This window comes from Asterias rubens, chromosome 17 (assembly GCF_902459465.1).
Source record: "Asterias rubens chromosome 17, eAstRub1.3, whole genome shotgun sequence".
In the NCBI taxonomy this organism is placed as follows: domain Eukaryota; kingdom Metazoa; phylum Echinodermata; class Asteroidea; order Forcipulatida; family Asteriidae; genus Asterias; species Asterias rubens.
Genome location: NC_047078.1, coordinates 8,130,604 through 8,154,516, shown reverse-complemented (window position 1 = coordinate 8,154,516; position 23,913 = coordinate 8,130,604). Strand labels below are relative to the sequence as shown.

The 23,913-nt window shown below is 38.5% G+C and overlaps 1 protein-coding gene across 1 annotated transcript; it reads right to left on the bottom strand.

Moving 5' to 3' along the window:
• Window positions 1-1,233: 1,233 nt before the first annotated feature.
• On the bottom strand, window positions 1,234-22,557 carry LOC117301598 (protein maelstrom homolog). Its single transcript, XM_033785624.1, has 13 exons — window positions 22,258-22,557; window positions 18,172-18,294; window positions 17,558-17,642; window positions 15,407-15,598; window positions 14,720-14,850; window positions 13,231-13,285; window positions 11,962-12,106; window positions 9,723-9,791; window positions 6,126-6,363; window positions 5,290-5,347; window positions 3,918-3,998; window positions 2,962-3,063; window positions 1,234-1,367 (listed from the first exon to the last, which is right to left on the bottom strand). Exons 1-13 carry the CDS (start codon window positions 22,402-22,404, stop codon window positions 1,261-1,263), a joined length of 1,533 nt encoding a protein of 510 aa, XP_033641515.1. The 5' UTR covers window positions 22,405-22,557; the 3' UTR covers window positions 1,234-1,260.
• Window positions 22,558-23,913: the final 1,356 nt, after the last annotated feature.

The following is a 23,913-nucleotide window of genomic DNA, read 5'->3' as shown; positions in this document are numbered from 1 at the left end:
AAAGACACAGAATAACAAGTTCATATCTGTGAACTAAAAGGTCTGCGGGAGAGCCGAACACAACAAATTAATTTTTAAAAATATAGCTCAAGGCAAATGCACAGTGTAAACAAAATCAAATAGATGAAGGCGAAAAACAAAACACTGATCAAAAAATACACAGCCCTGAAGCCCCTTTTTAGGCATCTGAAAGCAAACACGTTGGTGCAAAAAGGGTGTTTTTTTAACAAAGGTGTACAGTGTCTTTTTAGCTTGAAAGTGGCGAATGCTTGATAAAAGATATAGGGCATGATTGGATAACAAAAATGAACCATAAATGAATGTTTATTTTATTGAAGTCAAAGATGAGGAGCAGTCTGCTCTCTCACTCTGTGTCCTTTAATAACTCATTGAGCTTTCTTAAAAAAAAAAAAAAAAACACCAGATTTTGAAAAATTTCTTAGATAATGCTCACCAATCACCTCTTTCGCACAATACAAACATAATTACAAAAGCTTATACTAAGTAAGTAGCTGAAAATGGTTGTCAAAACTGGGTATGATTTTGTTTCAATGGCCTGTATTCTTATTACTGCTTCAACTTCTGCGTCACAAACGATTCTAATTGGATACGAATAAAGCCCGATTCATTGTTTTTAAAACAAGTGTTTCGCAGGAATTGAGAGCTCATGAGACGCCAATATTGGTCCATCTTGGATCTCAACACCCCTTACAGATAACAACAAAAATTAAATATTATAATTCAATGCAACTCAACAACAGTAGTGACACTATGACAGGGGTGATGCGTCACGGAGGCAACGAAGGTGATTGCCTCCATGCCCCCAGGGCATTATTGCCTTGGTGCCCTTGAAATGCTCCAGTACAAATTTACACTTCCTTTACCAAGGAGAAAATGCATTGGTGCCCTTGCCCTTACAGGCTTGCTATAATGTGCAAAGTTTTTGCAAATTACATTTAAAAAATACAAAAAAAAACCAAAATTGTTTAGTAAGTAAGAAATAGTGTTCAGAAAAACAAAGAAGTGGGTTTTAGATCAAAGAAATTCTGCTGATAAAAGACTTCTACCATGCATAAGTTTGATGCTTGAGTCTCTCGCTTTCTAATGCCACTGGGGAAATAATGCAAATCATCTTACCACTTGCTTACACAGCAACCTTTTCTATAGTGCAACATCGTTTGTTGCGGCAATATTAAGGCAGTCCCGATCCAGTTCAGGGGGGGGGGGGGGGGGGTGGGGGGATGGATAGTTCTTTTCTTGTCACTGATTGGTGTTTCTTATAAAACCACGGCCGAGTCCACGTCCAAGTCCAATGCCAACCATAGGGTTCATGTTACATTTGGCATTCAGCTGATCAGCCAATTCCTCTGTAGAATCAAATGAAATAACATATATTGTGCTTTAAAGGGAAGGTACATGTTTGGTAATTACTCAAAACAAACATTAACTTAAAAACTGACTTGGTAACGAGCATTGGAGAGCTGTTGATAGTATAAAACATTGTAGATTTTGAGAAAGAGGTAATTTCTCACTAAAATAATAAAGACTTCTAGCCAGAAGTCTTTTATTCCTATCTGAAAGCACACAAATTTGCCAACAAGGGTGTTTTTTCTCTCATCATTTTCTCGCAACTTCGATGACCATTTTAGCTCAAATTTTCACAGGCTTGTTATTTTATGCCTATGTTGGGATACACCTAGTGACAAGATTGGTCTTTGACAATTACCAAACGTGTACCTTCCCTTTAAAAGCACTGGACACTATTGGTGATTACTCAAAACAATTGTTAGCATAGGATAAGTATGGAACGTAAAGGATGAGATATTTTCTTCCACGGTAAAAAAACGCCCTCCGATAAGCCCACCTGGTATTCACTGCCCACTTTTTTATCCATTTCACCTGATATGTTCTTCCAGACCTGGTTTTGTAGCGCTAAGGGTAATTTATTCATCCAATTTAATAGAACATCAAAGTCTAAAAACAGTGTTGTCCATCAGGGCATCTCATATTGGAATAGTTTAAATGATTCTCTTAAATCTTCACCTTCTCTATCTTTGTTTGTTACAAACCTAAGAGCTCAGTAAGGTGTAACTTGTGTTGGCCTTGTCTCATATTGTCTTGTCCGCTTCCTTTGTCCTTTGTCCTGTCACGGTTCCATGGTTTTATGTTTGTTTGTCCATAGGTTATGGTACAAAAGCGTTTGCTTCACCTTACACCTAAATGTTGTCATTCTGCCGATTATTATTGATTCATTGTGAACCAAATATATTTATTATCTCATGCTACTGTGTTACTTGGGTAATTTCAACTTAATGTGCTTTTTTGTAATGAATTACAGCATTGAAATAAATGTTCGAGTTGAATTGGTTTGGTCAATAAGTATAATATAATAAACATGGTTCCTGTCTGGTCTGGAGCTGTTAATATAAAGTTATTGAAGGACCATACTTCCAGGGAGTATAATGGACGATTGTTAAAGGATTATTGACTCTGGGGGATTCTTAAAGGATTATTGACTCTGGGGGATTCTTAAAGGCAGTGGACACTATTGGTAAGTATACTCAAAATAGTTGGTAGCAATGGAGAGCTGTTGACAGTATAAAACATTGTGAGAAATAGCTCCCTCTGAAGTAACGTAGTTTTTGAGAAAGGAGTAATTTCCCAGTAAAATATTTGAATTGAATTCGAAACCTCACATGTGAGGTCTCAAAATCGATCGAGCATCTGAAAGCAAACAACTTCGGGTGACAAAGGCATTTTTTCTTCCATTATTATTTCGCAACTTTGACGACCGAAATATGACCCTACTGGATCCGTTGAAAAAATTACTGGAAAAATTACTTTCATCGCACAAACTCAAGCATTTGGTTTTCCTTCATGTTTTTCCTTCAAGTAAATATATGTATACTATCGAAAAGATCCACTCAGTTGCCCCAATTATTATTGTGACCTTTGACCTACCTCCGTGAGAAACCTTCGGAGGTCCTTGCCAGGAGGCACCAGGGAGAGGTAGAACAGAGGGTGAAGGTGCAGATGCCGGAAGAGCAAACTTTGAAGGTAAATCTGTAAGAGCAACAAAAGAAAATAAGAGTCATTCAAAATTTAAATTTTTCTTTCATGGCTTGATACGAACACTTATTAAAGGCAGTGGACACTATTGGTAATTGTCAAAGACCAGTCTTCTCACTTGGTGTATCTCAACATATGTATAAAATAACAAACCTGTGAAAATTTGAGCTCAATTGGTTGTTGAAGTTGCGAGATAACTATGAAAGAAAAAACACCCTTGTCACACGAAGTTGTGTGCTTTCAGATGCTTGATTTCGAGACCTCAAATTCTAAACTTGAGGTCTCAAAGTCAAATTCGGGGAAAACTACTTCTTTCTCAAAATCTTCGTCACTTCAGAGGGAGCCATTTCCCACAATGTTTTATAGTATCAGTCTCTCCCCATTATTTGTTACCCAGTGAGGTTTTATGCTGATAATTATTTTGAGTAATTACCAAAAGTGTCTACTGCCTTTAAAGGTTCTATGTACTTTTTGTAGAACGAAAAACACAATGTCTAAAGATTTACACTAAACTTACACAGTTTGAAGATAATGATAGTATAAGGCTTTCCTGACAATCTAAGTTGCTGAGGAGCTGTAGTTTTTGAGAAATGAGTTAAACAATGCCATGAAAATAATTTTCGTCTCACTGATAATTAGACGAAAATTACTTTAGCTTTTAAAAACGTATTTTCATGTTCCTGGTTTGATTGGCTGTATATTGCGTCACCCATTACATGGTGGGAGATATTCCAAAAACGTAGTCCCACATACCTTGAAGGAAAACACTAAATGAAAATACTGAAAATAACCAAATGTTTCCCCCCAAAAAAGAAATTAAGTCCAAGCGGATGAAAACATTAACAAACCTGTGCTCGGTGCCATTTCAGTTCCCATCTCTCTGTCTTTCATTGGTTGAATTTGCTTAGCAGCTAGAATACTGGTAACACCTATCAGAACAAAAGTGGGACATTTTAATAATGCTGGTAAGGACCTGGGCCTAATTTCATAGAGCTGCTTAAGCACAAAATTTTGCTTAAGCAAACAAATCCTGGCTTAATAAAATCAGATTACCGGCCAAGACTCCACTCAATTGTTATGCCAACTAAACAGCTAATTACCAGTCACAAGCAATGTATATGCCATGAAATTTTGGCCAGTAACATGTGTAAAATAAGCGAGCTATTTTCGTGCTTAAGCAAATTATTTGCTTAAGCAGCTCTATGAAATTGGCCCCTGTTATATGGACAAAAATGGAATCATAAAAAAGGTTAGGTTGGGTCATCATTTGCTTTTTTATAAACATTCTGCTCATTTAAGGACACTGGACACTAATTGGTTATTATCAAAGACTAGTCTTCTCACTTGGTGTATCTAAACATATGAATTCAATTGGTCGTCGAAGTTGTGAGATAATAATGAAAGAAAAAACACCCTTGTCAAACGAAGTTGTGTGCTATCAGATGCTTGATTTGGAGACCTCAAAATCTAGATCTGAGGTTTCGAAATCGAATTTGTTGAAAATTAGTTCTTTTTGAAAACTAAGTTACTTCAGAGGGAGCCGTTTCTCACAATTTTGTTGTACTATCAATAGCTCTCTCCATTGCTCGTTTACCAAGTAAGTTTTTATGCTAACAATTATTCTGAGTAATTACCAATAGTGTCCACTGCTCATTTAAAGAAACAACTTTATAGAAAAATACAAAAACAATCACCTGGGAAAGTTTCTGGGTGAGGCACCCTCAATAGTACTTTTATAACTTCTGGGGGTATATGCGATTCGTCCTACACAATTTTTAAAGGCCTTCTGGCACTTTTGTAGCACCAGAGGACATGTGTTAAGGATATCACACTAAACGAGAAATTAACAACAGCTTTTTGAGATATATGTATTGAGGATTTTGCGAAATTGAGTTTTTAGTCACAAATAAAAAAAATCTGCCACGCCGGCATGGACAAATATCAGATTTTGGGTAAACAAATTTGAGTGATTTTATGGCTTCAAATGATACAGAACAGACTCATGAAGACATTTCATCAGTGCGGACTGAGTTAAGCAACAAAAGTTTGAGATATATTAAGAATTTTGTGAAGTTAAGTTATTGGTCAAAAATCAGAAAAATCTGCTATGCCGGTATGGGCAAAACTTCAGATTTGTGGTCAAACAATTATTATTATCATTATTATTACTATTATTATTAATATTATTATTAATATTATTATTATTATTATAATACTTACTGACAGATGTGGGTCTTCTTAACGGCTCCTCCTTCACTTCAGGATTCTGAACCACCTTCTGTTTACAAATTATAAAATAACATTCATAAATACCTCAGACAGTTTCGCTATTCCTATTGGTGGAGAGTGTGTCACGTGGGTGTGTATAAACCTTTGATTATGACCGGTAAAAAGTGTTAATTCATGGGCGTGACACGCGACCTTGCACCTGTTCTTATAAGACAGTTTCTTCATTCATATTGGTCGAGAGCAAACAGCTGGAACTGTTGTGCCACATCACGCGATACGCGCACAGCATTCCCTTATAAGGAGTTGTTTACCCGAGGGCGGTGGAGGGCTTTAGCTGGAGAGGTGTTGTGTTGAAAGAAATCATTTAACAATTTTGCATTTATTTTACTTTTTGACCAAAAGGTGATGATGTTTTTGACCGAAAAGGTATTTATGAATGGGAATCAAAGTGTGTTGAATCGGTTTTCATCTAGTGGTTTAAACGTGCCGAGGCCTGGTTCTTTATAATTTAAAATTATAAAAAACCAGGCCTCGTTGGGATTAAACCACTAGTTGAAAACCTCTTCACCACACATTGATTCCCTTATTTATAAGTTACAGCAGTTTTTAGTTACTGCAGCTGAAAACCTCAAAATCTAAATCTGAGGTCTCGAAATCAAGTTCGTGGAAAAAGACTTCTTTCTTGAAAACTACATTACTTCAGAGGGAGCCGTTTCTCACAATGTTTTATACAATCAACAGCTCTCCATTACTCGTTACCAATTATTTTGAGTAATTACCAAAACTGCCTTTTAGTATATAATTCTAATTCTATTTATAAGACTCACCCTAGTGGGCTGATGGTCCATGCCGTTGACCTCCTTCCTTCTCACATCTACATCCATTCCTCTTCCACCAACGATGGCATTCTTAGGATGTTGCGTTTGTGGTTTGATGCTAGAATATTGAGAATTGTAAACCGACGGAGGGATAACGAGACAAGAACTATCATCTTGCCTCTCAGGGAGATGGCTAGATGTCAGCTCAATGTTGTATAACGATGCTAAAGCGTCACTTATACAGAAACTGCAACAAAAAACACAATTTGATAATACGTTAATTAAAGCACACTTATACAGAACCGCAACAAAAAAACACAATTTGATAGTGTGCTAATAAGAGCACACTTATACATGTGTACAGACACCGCAAAAAACACAAAAACAAAACTTGATAGTGCGTTAATTAGAGCACTTATACAGAAACTGCAACAAAAAACACAGTTTGATAGTGCGTTAATTATGGCACCAGTGATACAAATATTGTTACAAAAACACACGTTTAAATGGCATTGGACACTATTGGTAATTACTCAACATAATTGTTAGCATAAAAACTTGGTAACGAGCAATAGAGAGCTGTTGATAAGTATAAAACATTGTGAGAAACGGCTCTCTCTGAAGTAACGTAGTTTTTGAGAAAGAAGCAATTTTCCACGAGTTCGATATCGAGACCTCAGGATTAGATTTTGATTAGTGTTTTTTTCTTCCATTCTTTTCTCCCAACTTCGACGACCAATTGAGTTCAAATTTTCACAGGTTTGTTATTTTTGCATATATGTACATGTACATGTATGTTGAGATACACCAAGTGAGAAGACTGGTCTTTGACAATTACCAAAGGTGTCCAGTGTCTTTAAGAGACACAGTGCCCTGGATCAGGCGAGTTGGTCTTTGAAAAGCGTTTGAAACCATTTGTTATGAAATGCATGTGGTCAGTAATGATCCACACAAACATGCCTCGAAATTGCATGGTTTTCCTTTTATGTCACAAACTAACATGGTCAGCCATTTTATGGGGTCAACATTTTGTCTAATTTTGCATTGAGCATAGAATCTCAAACACTAATTTTCTTTAGTTGTGGAGTGCTGTGGCCAAGTGATTTAGTGGACTTTTAAGTTCTGGTGGCTGAGTCATCAAGGTGCGGACTCAAATTCTGATGAAAGGCAAGTGTGTCCCCAGATCTCTACATTTTCTGTATTTCCACGAGCACGCGCGTGATAATGATTTTATCTTCAAGCAAACTTTACGCTCTGCATGTGGCAATCAGCATTTGACGCAAATGCACCCCTTCAGAATTTACACTAGCTTCTTTTATAAGGTAAGCTGTTTTGCACAAAGCTTAAAAAAGCTCAATACGCGGAGTCCGAACACACAATACGCAGGGTGTGATATGGGTCGTGCAATATTATACATATCAGGCCTGGAATTACACGGCGGCCATGGCCGTGATGCCCTTCCAACTGGTCGTGATGCCCTTCCAACTGGCCGTCGATGCCCTTCCAACTGGCCGTCGATGCCCTTCAAAAATGTTGGTTTTTCACGGCCATAATTGCTGTGCCCTTTTTTCCTTTTGGCCGTCGTGCCCTTTTTTTCTTCTTAAAAAAAAAAAGGGCCGTCGTGCCTTTATTTTCATTAAAAAAAAAACTAAATATTTACGTGTTTAGTATTCGTCTAACGAAACTTCGCTTGTGAAGTGTAAAAAAATAAAATCCAATGCAATCAGGTCAAGAGTCATCATCGTACAAACAACGAGAGTAGCGCAACTTGTTATTCCCATCGTGACATCCGTTGCAAACACGTACACATGTACCGTATCCGATTAGCCTGAACATCTGACGTCCCATTTTCACAGGGGACCCATCTATTACATGAATCATTGAACGATAGCGGGCGCTGTTGTTTTTCGACCGCCCTCTGCTGGTGGCATTGTTACACCGCGTGATCTGAAAAACTTTTTTAGTTACTATCGCTTGCAAAAACTTTTCAGGTCAACTTCATAATAGAATAATGCCGCGAAAAGAGCGTTTGAAGCATTCTGAAAGGGATGAGTACGAAAGCTCTGCTGCAAAATGCAAGAAACTTGACTTCTTTTTAATAGGTAAGTAAGGATTATTTTTTTTTTTTTTTAGTAGGCCTAAAATAAAAGTTAATCAATTCAATGTTATGCCAATCAGGTCAAGTTTGCTTATGATGAATAAGGTATGATTTATCAATAGTTTTTTTTAAACTGATTTTTAAGCTGCTGCTTTATTAATTTCTTTTTGGTTTTTTTGGGGGGGGGGCAAGTATTTTTATATTTTTAAATAATACAAATATTGTTTTAAAACTAAATGGTACAGTTTGCTCATGAATGCCTTATTGAAAATGGTTCGCCGTTAGTTTGATTTTGTTTTCTACTTTCGTATTTGAGTGGCCTTGATGCCTTTTTTATTTTCACTGTTTTGGCCTTGGTGCCCTTTCTACTGGCCTTGGTGCCCTTCAAAATTTGGCCCGCTCCAAGGCCAAAGTGGCCTTGCCCTAAAAAAATTGTAATTCCAGGCCTGCATATAATGAATGTTTGTGGGTGCAATGGTGCAAATATTTTCACGAGTTGAAAGATGGAACGTTCTATTCAACGAGGCGGAGCCAAGTTGAATAGAACATTTCACCTATTAACTCATGAAAGTATTTGCACAATTGCATGAATGAAAAACATTCATTATTTGTTTTATATTACATCCAAGTAGATCATTGTCATTTTGATTGGAGGATACAACTTTCAAAACAAAAGCGTAGGCATGCAATTTCTAATTGTGACATTACACCGTTTCTTTTGGTTCGCCTGTTGGGCTCAACAGTGAATATGTGCGTTCCGCTGTATTGAGACACGCGGGCGATTTAATGTAGTAAGTGCCTTGCAGCATACTTGCAGTAACTGTACTGTTGCGTTACCAAAGATACGCGCACACACAATGATGTTTTATGCGCCTTGCAATAGTACTTTTCAGATGGAACGAAAAATGCACGCTGAATGGATCGAAAAATGCACGATGAGCATAGAGCTATATATATAGCTCTTTGATGGTGAGTGACGTAGCGTGCAATAGTACTTTCATTTGCTATCACGCGACGGAAAATCCTCCAATCAAATGGCAAGGATCTGCTTGGGTGTAATAAACACATCAACAAAAGTAAGTCCCCCCCCAACAATTCATCATAACAGTAAGGTAAAACATTTTACCAATACAACTAAATAAGAAATGATTCTATGACATGTTTCCCAAGTGTTGTTGAAAAATGAAAGATGTTCATGAATTCATGTGACTTTTGAGAAAGGCAGTTTTTGTCTTTCATTTGAGCTCATTCAGCCATGAACTCATGGACATTTTTCATTTTTCAACACCACTTAGGAAACATGTCATAGAATTTCTTAATTAGTTGTATTGGTAAAATGTTTTACCTTAAGATGTTGTGATGAATTGTTGAGGGGGGGGGGGGGACACTTACTTTTGTTGATGTGTTTATAAAAGTTAATATCGCACTCCTTGTTGCCATGGATCGACCAATCAGAATCAAGGATTCAGGCCTGCTTGAGGATAATAATTATTACTTTTGGTTCTTACCAGTTCTTCTTGGTTTTTCCCAAGGCACAGTAATCCATTGGTACCTCATTATCTTCATGATATTTGCACCTAGAAAAAATGAACATGAGAATAATAACAATAATAATAAATACTAGTGGCTTCTTATATAACGCTCAGGTCTGTTACGCAGTGTTGCTCATGGCGATTCAACATTATTACCCCTGAGGCCAATTTCAAAAAAACTGCTTAAGCAAAAAGTTTGCTTAAGCACGAAAATAGCTCGCTTATTTTACACATGTTACTGGCCAAAATTTAATGCCATATACATTGCTTGTGACTTGTATTTAGCTGTTGTTTACTTAGCATAACAATTGAGTGGAGTGTTGGCCGGTAACCTGATTTTACGAAGCAAGGATTTTTTTGCTTTTAAAGCAAAATTTTGTGCTTAAGCAGCTCTATAAAATTGGGCCCTGGTAGCTGGGCCTTAAATCATTCCTTAAACAATCCCGCCAAGTATGTAGCACACTACGCTTAATAAGGGAATCAATGTGTGGTGAAGAGGTTTTCAACTAGTGGTTTAATCCGGTACGAAGTTGATAATTTCACCGAGACAAAGTCGAGGTAAATTATCAAGAACCAGGCCTCGGCGGGTTTAAAACTAGTTTTGATTCCCATTCATAATTACCTTTTCGGTCAAAAAACATCAAAACTTTTTGTCAAAAAGTAAAATAAATACAAAAATTACAATTGTTCAATGATTTCTTTCAACACAACACCCCTCCAGCTATGAAATGGTAAGGCCCTTGGGTAAACAACTCCTTATAAGGAGATTGCTGTGCGCGTCGCGCGTATCACGTGATGTGGCACAACTGTTCCAGCCACTGCTCTCGACCAATAGGAATGAAGAAACTGTCTTATAAGCACAGGTGCAAGCTTGCGTGTCATGCCCCAGTTTCAACAATTTTTACTGGTCATTATCAAAGGTTTAAACACCCCCACGTGACGCGCTCTCCACCAATAGGAATAGCGAAACTATCTTAGGTATTTATGAATAGTTAATCATAAGAACCAATTCTGCCCTCACAGGTACCCATTTACCCCCCTGGGTGGAGAGAAGCTTATGGTAAAGGGTCTTGTTCAAGGACACAAGTGTCAGGACCGTGATTCGAATCCACACTCTGCTGAACAGAAACACCAGAGCTTGAGTTCGGTCCTCATACATATTTGCTCGGCCACGACACCCACAGAATGTGATACTGGTCATCAAACTAATGGTCTTGTTACCCGTTTTCTTTTTCTATATTAAAGGCAGTGGACACTATTGGTAATTACTCAAAATAATTATTAGCACGAAACCTTACTTGGTAACGAGTAATGGGGAGAGGTTGATGGTATAAAACATTGTGAGAAACGGCTCCCTCTGAAGTGCCATAGTTTTCGAGAAAGAAGTTATTTTCCACGAATTTGATTTCGAGACCTCAGATTTAGAACTTGAGGTCTCGAAACCAACCATCTAAATGCACACAACTTCGTGTGACAAGGGTGTTTTATTCTTTCATTATTATCTCGCAAGTTCGATGACCGATTGAGCTCAAATTTTCACAGGTTTGTTATTTTATGCATATGTTGAGATACACCAACTGTGAAGGCTAGTCTTTGACAATTACCAATAGTGTCCACTGCTTTTAAAAACAAACAGCATAAGACTTACTTTGGTTTTCATTAAAGACATTGGACACCTTTGGTAATTGTTAAAGACCAGTCTTCCCACTTGGCGTATCTCAACATATGCACAAAATAACAAACCTGAGAAAATTTGAACTCAATTGGTCATTAAAATTGCGAGAGAATAGTGGAAGAAAAAACACGCTTGTCGCAGGAAGTTGTGTGCTTTCAGATGCTCGATTTTGAAACCTCAGCAGAGGTCTCGAAATCAACTCAAATATGGTTAAGAGAAATAACTTCTTTCTCAAAAACTATTTTACTTCAGAGGAAGCTGTTTCTCACAATGTTTTGAACGATCAACAGCTTTCCATTGCTCGATACCGAGTAAGGTTTTAAGCTAACAATTGTTTTGAGTAATTGCCAGTAGTATTTTTTCTTTCATTATTATCTCGGAACTTCGACGACCATCTGAGCTCAAATTTTCACAGGTATGTTATTTTGTGCATATGTTGAGATACACCAAGTGAGAAGACAAGTCTTTGACAATTACCAATAAGTGTCCAGTGTCTTTAAGAGAGGCGTGTGGGATGTACATGTATGTACATGTATTTACCTTGTGCCAGCATCATAGTCAAACGCAGTAGTAGTCAACAAATCTGTGGCTGCTGAGTGGGACGGAGGAGTTGCACTCATATGAACAAACAACTCACATAGTAAGACTTCTACTTCATATACCTTGCTGAGTCGGTTAGGTACACCTTTACAATAAATATAGAAGATGTTAAATTTGCATCGGGGGAAAAATAATATTAATTTTGGTTTTTACCCATACACCGATGTGTGTTAGCACTGTATACTCTGTACTTTCACTGAGTAATATTCCTGTGATATTTTTTGACAGGACTCATATGACTATAAAAAGAATTAATTGGGTAAAAAAAAAAAAATCATTTTGAATATCCATATCCAGCGCTTTTCTGAGAGATTTGCGAAAAGCTCCGTTTTGTAATCACTCTCAAAAACGTCATAGTTGGGAGCTCCAATTTGTAAACCGATTAGTTGCAGCGTGGAGGTAACAAAGCAAACTCCCACAAATGACGCATTGTCCTTTGACGCGTGCCGTGGGTTTAGAACTTTTTGGGGGCCTTATTTTTTAGTCGATAATTACGAAAAATTCAGAAGTGTACACATATCAAAATTACATTAAAATGGTGAACAAGTGCATTATAAACAGTTTAAAATACCATTTCCATTAAAATATTCCGCTCAGATAGCTGTTTAACAACACAGGCAAACAGAATTCACAAATGAGATCCCTGAATTACAAAAAAAAAGTGTCTACTCACACAAGTCATGGGGGAAAAAAACCAGACTGATAATTTTAAGCCGGGAATGTTGCTCAACATTTGACGACATTATACATGTGATATCCCATTTATTTATTTACCTTATTTACCCACGGTGAGCCAAATCAGTTAAATAAGCTCCCACTATATCAGGCATGCAACTGCCAGTTGAAAATAAACAGAGGAAAATTTTCAAAGGTACGAGGCAGCCGAAACGCCATGGGACATGAGACCCACAATGGTACCCTAGAAAATGTTGAGGTTGATTATGCTCTAAGGTACATTGTTAGACTGTACTAGGCTCCTATTTTACATTATTGTAGTATTTTTAAACGAGGAAATCTGCGGAAACACGGAAGAGTTGCATGCCTGCTATGATTAGGGTAGCTTCGTTGTGAATTTTTGTTGCAGGTTGTTAAAACGGCTTGGAGGTCGAAGGGCAGAGACACGACTGTCAATCAATCAGGGGCGGGACTTTATTGAAGTGGTTTATGAATATTCATATAACACATTAAACTGCATCCTTTATATCTCACCAGCATGATCTGAGAGCCACCTCAAGCATCCTTCCACTTCATTTCGCCTCTGGAACTAAAGACAAGACAAAAACACTACCATAAGTTTAACACCAAAAGGCAAGACAAGACAAAAACACTACCATAAGTTTAACACCAAATGGCAAGACAAAACAAGACCATAAAGTGAAGTAGGATTTTAAACTTTACATGGTGGAAATATGGGAAGGCATGCAGTAACACCATGTAATGACTATCTTTAAATGAGTTGGGGTGGTTCTGAAAAGAACCATTTGTTTCAAGTCGATGTTTCGATCAGTATGCATATCAGTAGAGACCAATTTCAGAACTGACTCCGCGGCAGTACAGTTAATTACAATCCTATAAGCTAAAGTAGTAGTCCAGTCTAATTTCTATACCATCCGCCCTGGTAATAGTTAATAAGCAGGACAGTTCTTTTCAGAACTGAGAAGTCTCCGGAACCTCCGATTATCTACTCCACGGCAGTAGAATAAAGCAAGACAGTTCTCTAAGAACAAACTCTACCTGGCAAGTAGATACACACATGGTGTTACCGCAAACCAAATATACATTGATACCTCACCATGCAATGCCTCAAATCCTATATACAGTATGCTCTGATCGTCTTTCTCCAGAAGAGGATCAAGCATCCCCACAAATTTCCATAAAGAGTACAAAATTGTACTCAGTCAGTAATCAACTTTGAACTCGGTCTTGGTAACTTTGTAAGTTACTCATCTTGACATTGTAGTGTGTCATGGCCGAGTGGTTAAAAGCATTGAATTCAAGTTCTGGTGGCTAAGTCAAAGGAGTGTGGGTTCGAATCCTGGTCGTGACACTTGTGTCTTTGAGCAAGATACTTTACTATAACTGCTTCTCTACAACCAGGGGTATAAATGGGTACCTGTGAGGGTAGAGGTTGATATTGTGTATGAAAAAGTCTTTAAGTTGCGCGTTGGGTTGTTTGTACATGCGTTAAGAAATAGATTACGCGCTATAACTAATAGCTATGAATTGCATTCCGTGTAACAAAATTGGCGAACATGACGTTGCGTGCCGGACACGCAGAAGCCAGCGGGTCTTAAACAGTTCCAGCTGGTCTTTATCAACTGTTTAAACACCCCCCACAAGATGCGCTCTCCACCAACAGAAATAGCGCCTCTGTCTGGGGTATTTATAAATATTGATTCAAACATTTGGTTTGCGGTAACACCATGTGTGTATCTACTTGCCTGGTAGAGTTGGCTCTTAGAGAACTGTCTTTCTTTATTCTACTACTGCAGAGTATATTTATCTAGTGTTCGGGAGACTTCTCAGTTCTTAAAAGAACTGTCCTGCCTTTTAACACCTACGCGGGCGGAAGGTACAAAAAATTGGCTGGGACTACTGTACTTTAGCTTATAGGATTGTAATTAACTGCTCTACGGCGGAGCCAGTTCTTGGATTGGTCTCAATGTTTCGACTAGCTTGCTCTAGTCATCAAACCTACCTGACAAAAGACAGGAGGGAAAACACTGTGTTGCTGAGGATTCAGAAAGTCACACAGTTCGATCCATATTTGACGGTAGTTGGCCGTCGCCAACTCAAAGTTAGAAACTGGAATCTTATTCGTCTCATCACCTGCAATTAAAAACAAAAGCAGATTAGGTTTAATACATTATTTATAATAATATTATATAATAATTAGGTATACTACATATGTCAAACCGTAAGAATGGGAATAGAGAGCCAATATAAGCAAAACTGTCGGGGGAATGACAAACAATCTAACGGGGCCGGGGATATAATAGGCCTACGGGAAAGGAAAAACAAAACTTATAAACGATACGGGACAGGGAAGTAATAAGCTGAACATGGACAAAAAAGCGAAACGGGAAATAAACGAGACTGGGAAGAACCACTAGCGTGACCCGCGCCGCGAAACTGGAAAATATGGATGGGGAGACCGGCAAATAATGAGAAACGGAAAAAAACGGACACGTGCATACGATTTCACAAAAGCACGGTCATTTGTATTGTGACCCTGCCCTCCACTTACCCCTCCCCCTACACAACGCTACATTTTTGCGGCATGTTATACACAATGATTTCTAGCTGGGTTGCCGCGCAAAGCGCAGCATCTCGCTAGTCAATATTATTGTTATTAGCGTTATACCAGATGAAACAAATAACTTACTTTTAGATTGGCAGAGGTATCTGTAACCTATAGGCAATCTGCCAGGATCCACATACTGGTGATACACATCTATAATGCCTGCATACAAGCTGTACGATACACAGGAGATCTCGCACGGTAGATAACCTTGCTCGTCTGGTAACTCACAGAGCGTCTCAAACGATATCAAGTGAAACTTCTCCATACACACAGCTGTACAAAAAACAAAAAGAATTCAGGGAAATGTTGGTAAAATTTGTATTATATTATAAATGCATTTAGGTACTCTGTTCATAGTAAAACCATATCACAGCGCTTACAATAGAAAGAGCAATAAATTAAACATTATACAGACAAAACAACAATAAAAAATCAATTAGGAAAGAGGTTTGTTTTGAGAACCTTCTTAAACACATCCACTGATGGAGCAGATTTAATATAGGAGGGAAGTTCATTCCACTCCTTAGCTGCTGTAACAGTGAATGTACGATCTCCCGCCTTACTACTAGTCATGGGGAAAAGTAAGGCGAAATGGATCTGCATCGGAGCGAAGATAGTAAGAATAATATAATAAACTACAGCATTTAACTGAAAAAAAATCAAAGGCGTCGGTGTGGAAGAAATTAAAGATAAATTTAAAGTTTTGTCAAGAGGTTGGAAAGCAAGCATGAACAAGTGTGTTTTAAGTTTCTGCTGGACGAGAGTGATGTTGTGTGTTTGTACGAGGTTTTTCAAGAAGTGAGTTCCAAAGTCCAGGTGCTATGTTGGAGATGGCCCTGTCCCTGTTACTAGCCAGGACATTTGGAGGACCATGGAGCGTATTGCTGATAGATCTCAGGCCAGGTCTATTTGTAACGGATTTTTAACGTAGGGTGGAGCTGAACTACGTAGTGCCTTGAATGTGAGTATGATTATTTTGAATTGAATTCGCTGATTTACAGGTAGCCTGTGTACAGTTCTTAGAGTATGTGGGTGATGTGATCAAACTTTCTAGTACCAGTTAGGAGACGTGGTGCAACTTTTTGAACGAACTAGAGGAGATTTAGAGTGCGCTGAGGAAGACCGGTAAGTAGGCTGATTACATAAGTCAAGTCTGGATGTGATGAATGCGTGTATGAGCTACAATGATCACCTGTGTTACTAAGTCACTATAAAGATACACTGGACTGCTGTATTATGTCATGAGGTCACCAGGGCCCAATGGGAAACTTTAGACTTTCTGCCAATCACCAAGAGAGGGCGTTCTTCACCAAGTTATGTCAACAATTTAGGAATAGGAGATGCATGGAAACGACGGTCACCGACAGCAAATACCTTGTGTTTTGTGTGTTTTTGTTTTTGTATTTAGATTTAGCCCAACTGTATTTTGATTTTCATAACACAATGCCAAACATTTGGTGTGCAGTATAAACCAAACTGTTCTGGAACAGGACGTACTGGACACAAGTTCCCTTAGGATTACATGCCGTGTGCATGAGTTTTTGGGGGTGTTTTTTTCTAGGGTAATTAGCAAACCTTCCAAACTGCTGACCTACCAACAATTAAGAAGAAGTCTGAAGTTTAGTTGTCTTACAATGTATCTGATTAGTTTTCAAGAGGCTGAGAGACTTCTAAATATTTGTTTGAGTATTTTTGAATTTTTAGCATTTACATTGTACCATTGTTTGCAATGGGAGTTGTGGACCCTTACCTGGTAGGTCTGCTGCTCTCTAGTGGCGGACCTTTCAAAAAGTCTCCCATTTCATAGCTCTGCTAGTGCTTACCGTAAGTAAAGAATCGGCGCTTTCGGAAGCAAGGAATTCCGCTTACTTCAAGCGAATTTCATGGGTCACTTATAGGTGGCAACAGACTAAAGCCCAGTTCATACTTCATGCAAATGCGTAGCGAATTTGACGTAAATTTGACGTCATAACCCTCTGTTCGCAGCGATATTCGCAAGTGAGTAGAGCAGAGATGAACTGCTGCGAAATGTTCGTTCTGATTTTGTGACGTCAACATTTGCTTCGCATTCGCATTGGCAGGAAGTATGAACCGGGCTTTACCAGGTAAATACATTGTTCTCTGCATTGTACACATGCTCAGAACTACGTAAACAATGCAAGTTTTCCTGGCAAGTCATCTAAAAACATCAGCAGCATTCCAAAGCTGAAGAATAAAAGAAGAGTCACTTACCGTTCTCAACAGGCCATTTCTCAATTAACTTTCTTCGTTCATCAGAGCGACGTCTGTCGTTCAGAGCCAGAAAATCCACTCTTTCCTGTAAGCATAAAAAAATATGTGTCAACTTAAAACTGAGCAGAATAATGCATGTACCAAACTAAAGGTACCAAACTAAAGCAAATAAATAAATCAATATACTTTGCCTTTATTAAAGGCACTTGACACTATTGGTAACTACTCAAAACAATTGTTAACATAAAAACTTACTTGGTAATGAGCAATGGAGAGCTTTTGATAGTAAAAAACATTGTGAGAAACGGCTCCCTCTGAAGTAAAGTTGTTTTTGAGAAGAAGGTAGTTTCTCACTAAAATATTTGAATTGATTTCGGAGGTCTAGAAATCAAGCATCTGAAAGCAAACAGCTTGTGGCCGAACATGTTAGTCGACGAGGTAAAAGGAAAACTGTGCAATTTCAAGGCATAGTTGTGTGGATCAATGTATTATACTTTTAAAACATCTTTCTACCCATGCATTTTATGACAAACGGTTACAAACACTTTTCAAAGACCAACTCGACCGTTCCAAGGCAATGTGTTCCTTAAAAGAAACTGAGACTATTATCTTACATTGATGAGTTGACCTGTGCAATCCATCTTGCCTGCTCCAGCCTGAAGGTTATGTCTTTTTTCCTGCTGACTGTAAGACTTGGCTCTAACATTGTACTTCAACCTTTCTTCATCGGATAAGTACTATGGAAGAACACAAAAAAAAAACATGTTACCACATGTAGGCCTACTGTTTCATTGATTGACAAAGACACACGTATTAAATGTAAACAAACACGGCGTACTGCACAAAAACTGTCTTTACTGTGTGGATTTGTTTTTCTATACCCGCTACACGTGTAGGTCACGTGATCCTGTAAACATTGGTAGCGCACTCGGTCTATTACCAAAGGTGTCCAACCAACCTTTCTTCATCTATTAAGTCCTATTACAGAAAAAGAAAGAAAACAAACCCACACATTTCTTGATAATGTAGTGAATTGTACATTTTATCAGTTACGCAAAAAACACCAGGGCATGACCTCTGGCGGGGCAGCCTCATGTAGCCCTGCTGGTGGTAGTCCGTATCCAGCTATCAGCGAGTCAACATCTAATGTGTCACTTTGTACTGGTTGGGCTCCGGGACTCCACTCGCACATATCCCTACCAAACAATGAACTCAAGGCGCTGAGTACATGTTTACATGTATAATAAAAACTTTCAGAAAGATATCTAAGGGGCCTATTGCAGTTGATAATTTCTGAGACCTTATTATTTAGCACCTTTTAAGGGTTTACAAGGTGCTATGGCGCATACAGCAGCCACAGCCAGGAACACCGGGGCGAACCCCTTCTCTTTTCAATGCACATGGTTCTTTTACACAACACATGGGACCAATGGTTTTATGTCCCATCCGAAGGACGAAGCAATGGTTAAGTGTCTTGCTTATGGACACAAGTGTCTTGCTTACGGACACATGTGTCATGGCTGGGGATTCGAACCCACACTCTGGTGATCAGAAACACTGGAGTTTGAATTCGGTGCTCTTAACCGCTTGGCCAAGACACTTCTGTACACACCGGAAAACACAACAATATTGATATTATTAATAAACAGCTTCTTACTAGGGTCCAACACTCAATGAAGTCTGGGCCCAATTTTCTAGAGCTGCTAAGCAGACACAGTTTGCTTAGCTTAGACACAGTTTGCTTAGCATGAAATTTCTTCCTAGATAAAAACAGGATTACCGTACCAAGCGGCTTGACTTGAACCATGAACAGCAACTAGAAAACTTTCTTTCTTATCCAGATTTCTGTTCTTATTTCACATTTAAGACAGAGGTGTGTTATAAAACACATATTGACTTGCATAATTCGGTAACAAGTGTACGTCCATCCCCCCTCAGGCCTTTGAGTGACCAGAAGAGGGGCGTATTTCCCTCTTCTGGTCACTCAAAGTCCTTGGGGGAATCGTAGATGACACTACATGTAGTTACCTCATTGCCAGTCAATATGTGATTAATATAATATTATCCAAAATCCTAACAGGCAACTCATGTATTGCATCATGTGACATCTTTTTTTTTTGGAAGGGTGATATAATGATGCAAAGTTCATCCAAATAAACCGGTTGCACTAAAAAGCCGACAAGCCATGGTTACTAATTCAGGGTTAAATATTAATAAGCCCTATGTTTTTTTAAGTTGAAATACAATTTGTTTTCAACAGGTTGAATGAAGGGTATATTTAACGGTTGACACATGTTCAAATGTTCTTTTAAATTGCATTTAAAATTTGTTGTCGTCAGTTGTCGGCTTTAAATACATCCAATAATATACATAGTAACCAGAGGAATGAAAAAATTACTGCATAATTATTGACTCGCAAAACTGTTCATTTAACTGCTGCTGCTGTTCCACGTAGAAAAAAATCTGACTTCAAATTGTTGGTTTCTTTTCAATTTTGTTGTTACCACCATGAAGCTACATGGGCGTAGAGGGCCAAGAAGCCGAGGGAGTCCAGCGTATTTGCACTATTGATGGGGCTATTCTAAGGGGCATGCAACTGTGTACACTGTATGTACGTATTTCACCCAAAAAGAGAAAATTGCAAAATTTAATTGATTTTGTATTGTGTTATTTAGCCCCAGTGGTAGGACGTCGGTCAGTGCCACAGTGGTAGGACGTCGGTCAGTGCCACAGTGGTAGGACGTCGGTCAGTGCCACAGTGGTAGGACGTCGGTCAGTGCCACAGTGGTAGGACGTCGGTCAGTGCCACTGCACTGACGTCCTGGGTATGGTAAAGCTTCTTTACAATGCGAACACAAGTTTGACTAATTTAGTTAAAACCCTGTGTCATTAGTATCTCTTAAACACCCTTTTTGAGGAGTTCAAACCAACAAATGCATCCTTGGAAGAAATTATTTCCGAAGAACAAGTCAAAGTTATGCACTGGCAATGTGATCATCAGGTCAGCATGTAGTGTAACGCATAGATTTTATATGATGATATTGCAGGACTCTGGTTAAAGGAACACGTTGCCTTGGATCAGACGAGTTGGTCTATAAAAAGCGTTTGTAACCCTTTTTTTAAAATGCATATGATTGGAAAGATGTTTTAAAAGTAGAATACAATGATCCACACAAGTGTGCCTCAAAATTGCGTGGTTTTCCTTTTACTGTGCGAACTAACACGGTCGGCCATTTATGGGAGTCAAAAATTTGACTCCCATAAATGGCCGACCGTGTTAGTCGACGAGGTAAAAGGAAACTGTGCAATTTCGAGGCATGTTTGTGTGGATCATTGTATTCTACTTAAATTACAACATCTTTCTACTTATTTGCATTTTATAACAAATGAATACAAACACTTTTCAAAGACCAACTCGACCGATCCAAGGCAATGTGTTCCTTTAACTATTAGGCCTACAAGAAGAAAAGTGTGAGCGGACTGGAGTATAGAGTGGCAGGGCTGTATGCTTCATTTTTGAAAAGGCAAGGGCACCAAGGCATTTTCGTCTTGGTAAAGGGCACCCTATGATGAAATTGCAAATTTGTACTGGATCATTTCAAGGGCACCAAGGCAATGACCAGGGGACATGGAGGCAATCGCCTTCGTTGCCTCTGTGAAGTATCAGGCCTGGAGTGGTGGAAACGACTGAAGAAAACACTAGAAACAATTGTCTGGGTCTGGTCTTGGTTTATTACAAGTTGACTAAAGCAACACAATTTAAACAGAGGTGCTGGACCTAGCTCGTAGGTTGTGGAGAGACAAGTCTCTTGTATAGAGAAAGTTGAAGGAGTAGTCCAGGCCCAGAGTGAATGTTGGGCAGAGGTTATACCAATACCAGCATTTTGGTGGTGGTGGAATTCTTAATTTAGAAATGATGTCACACAGAAATAACATGAGATTGGTGACATCATTACATAGAAGTGGGATGATTTAATGGTCAATAGGGGGGGGGGGGAGGTTGTCAGGAATGCGAGTGGTGGCTTTACTGGACATGGGCTGACCATGGAGGTCTACCTCCATGAGCTGACAGAGAATGGGCCACCTGTTGAGTTGTGAACAACTATTTGGGAATTCTAGAGATAGCCATGAGAATCATCCTTTTACATTACTTTTATCTTGGGAAAATGTCGCCATTTTCAAGGTCTAAATTAAAAGTAACCATAGTTATCAAAAGTAAACCAAATACACGTACCGTAATTTTCGGATTATAAACCGCGCGGCGTATAAACCGCACTTCCCCAAAATATACAAACAAATATTTAGGTGACGGCGTATATGCCGCGCGGCGTATAAACTGCGACCAAAATTTAAAAAAACATGAAAAAACTAACCTCAAAACACGGAAGTTAAGTACACTAACCTTTTCACAGGTTTGCTATTTTGTGCATATGTTGAGATACACTAATTAAGAATAATCTTACTTATACTAGTCTTTGACAATTACCAATAGATATTGTCCTGCCGTCGATTTCACAAAGAGTTAGGACTCGTCTTATCTCGAGTTAGGACGAGTAACACGTCTTAACTTAGAATTAATCTTAAGGTCTGCACGCTACAGTGCAGGGTTGGGACTCGTCCTAAGTCCTAAGATTAGACTTAAGTTAGGAAGAGTTTTGTGAAATCGACGGCTGGTCTTTTAGGAAGAAATTCAAGCCTACCTTCCATCCTGGATGAGCCAATGAAACCATTTCTGGCATCGTCAGATCTTTGCCACATTCTATCTCAAAACCACGTTTCTTATCCATCATGTACATATAAAAACCATTGCACTGCTTCTTCTTGTTGTTCTTCTTCTTCGGTGGCATCTTTCTATCGAGGAAATAACACTCCACAGGCAGTACAGCACTTTCTAATTTGATGTGAAAAGAGGGGAAATTGACAACTTGTTGCACTTCGCACACTCACACACATGACATTGACATGCACGACACACAGACTTCGACTTCCTATAGTGATCGTACCCGGGTTGTCTACAATGGAAGTTTTTTCGTAGCCAAGCTGTTACTGGGGTCGAACATTTTGGATACGAAACCAAGTTGTTTTGGGGAATTTAAAGATGGCGGCCATTCTATGTGTTGTCAATTAATTTTTTTTGAACATGTAGTTGGTGCACCCATAAGGATTATTCTGAGACCCCTGGCAATTGTTGATATTTTTGGGTCAAAAATTAGGGTAAAAATTTCGATTTTGCAAATTCTTAAAACATACTCTTATGATGCAAAAAATAGCTCAAGGGTGAAATTTAAAGCATTTTTTTTTCTGAAGGAAGGCCAACGATGATGTGGTGATAAATTTAAGGCCCTAAAATTTGTCTAAAATGGGCAACAAACAAAACAGGGTTTCATAGCCATGGCAACGGGCTATATTGAATTAAAAATGCAATTTTGCTTACTTGCACCCACAAAGTATAAACAAAACTAATTTTTGAAGGTGAGCACATGTGTCATTTACCTGAAGTGATTCTTAATAAACAATTTTGGTAAAACGTAATTACCAGTTTTGGTACAAATTACTCAAACTGTAATACGTTTAACATGCAAAAGCTATTTTTGTCTCACCAAGACGAACAAATAATTTCAGAAAACTAAATCAGAGTATTGAATATCGGGAAAGCATGGCCGTTCAAGTTTTTTTAAAGGCACATGGTCATTATTGGTAATTACCCAAAATTATCATAAAGCCTTTTTTGGTATCGAGTTCCACGATTTCACTGCGCCCATTTTACATTCCCAGAGAGTTCAATCAAATATTCATCACCGTTGTCTACATTCAGCCTAAATCTGACGTAAACATTGCCTCTTCTAAAATTGCTGAGATTACGCAAGACCTTGAACTGAAATCGCCAGACTCTTTGAAACTGATACTTGGAGATTTCAATAATTGTCAATTGGAGTCCACCCTTCCACACTACCATCAATATGTGAACATTCCTACAAGGGGAGATAGGACATTGGATGCTATGGCAACGTTGCAGATGGCTATAATGCATATAAGAAAGCAGGACTTGGAGCGTCTGATCACGATATGGTGCATCTGATGCCCAAATACAAACAAAAACTAAAACAAAAGAAGCCTTCCGTTATTAAAGTAAAACAATGGACAAAGGAAAACACCGACACCTTGAGAGCATGTTTAGAATGTACTGACTGGGCTGTGTTCATGGACTTTAATGAAATCGACGAGACTACTGAGGCTGTAGTGCGTATATACTTTTTTGTGAAGATTTGACTGTTCCAGAAATAGAACGAAATTTCTAATCCTAACAACAAGCCATGGATAACAAAGGAGATACGCAACCTCTTAAAACGGAAAGT

Coding starts and splice junctions, on each gene's coding strand:
- LOC117301598 (XM_033785624.1), bottom strand. CDS start 22,404: ATGCCACCGAAGAAGAAGAACAACAAGAAGAAGCAGTGCAATGGTTTT. Junction 13,286..14,719: donor TCCCTCCTGTCTTTTGTCAG/GTAGGTTTGATG, acceptor TCTTGTCTTTAG/TTCCAGAGGCGAAATGAAGT. Junction 6,364..9,722: donor GGAAAAACCAAGAAGAACTG/GTAAGAACCAAA, acceptor TTTTTGTTGCAG/TTTCTGTATAAGTGACGCTT.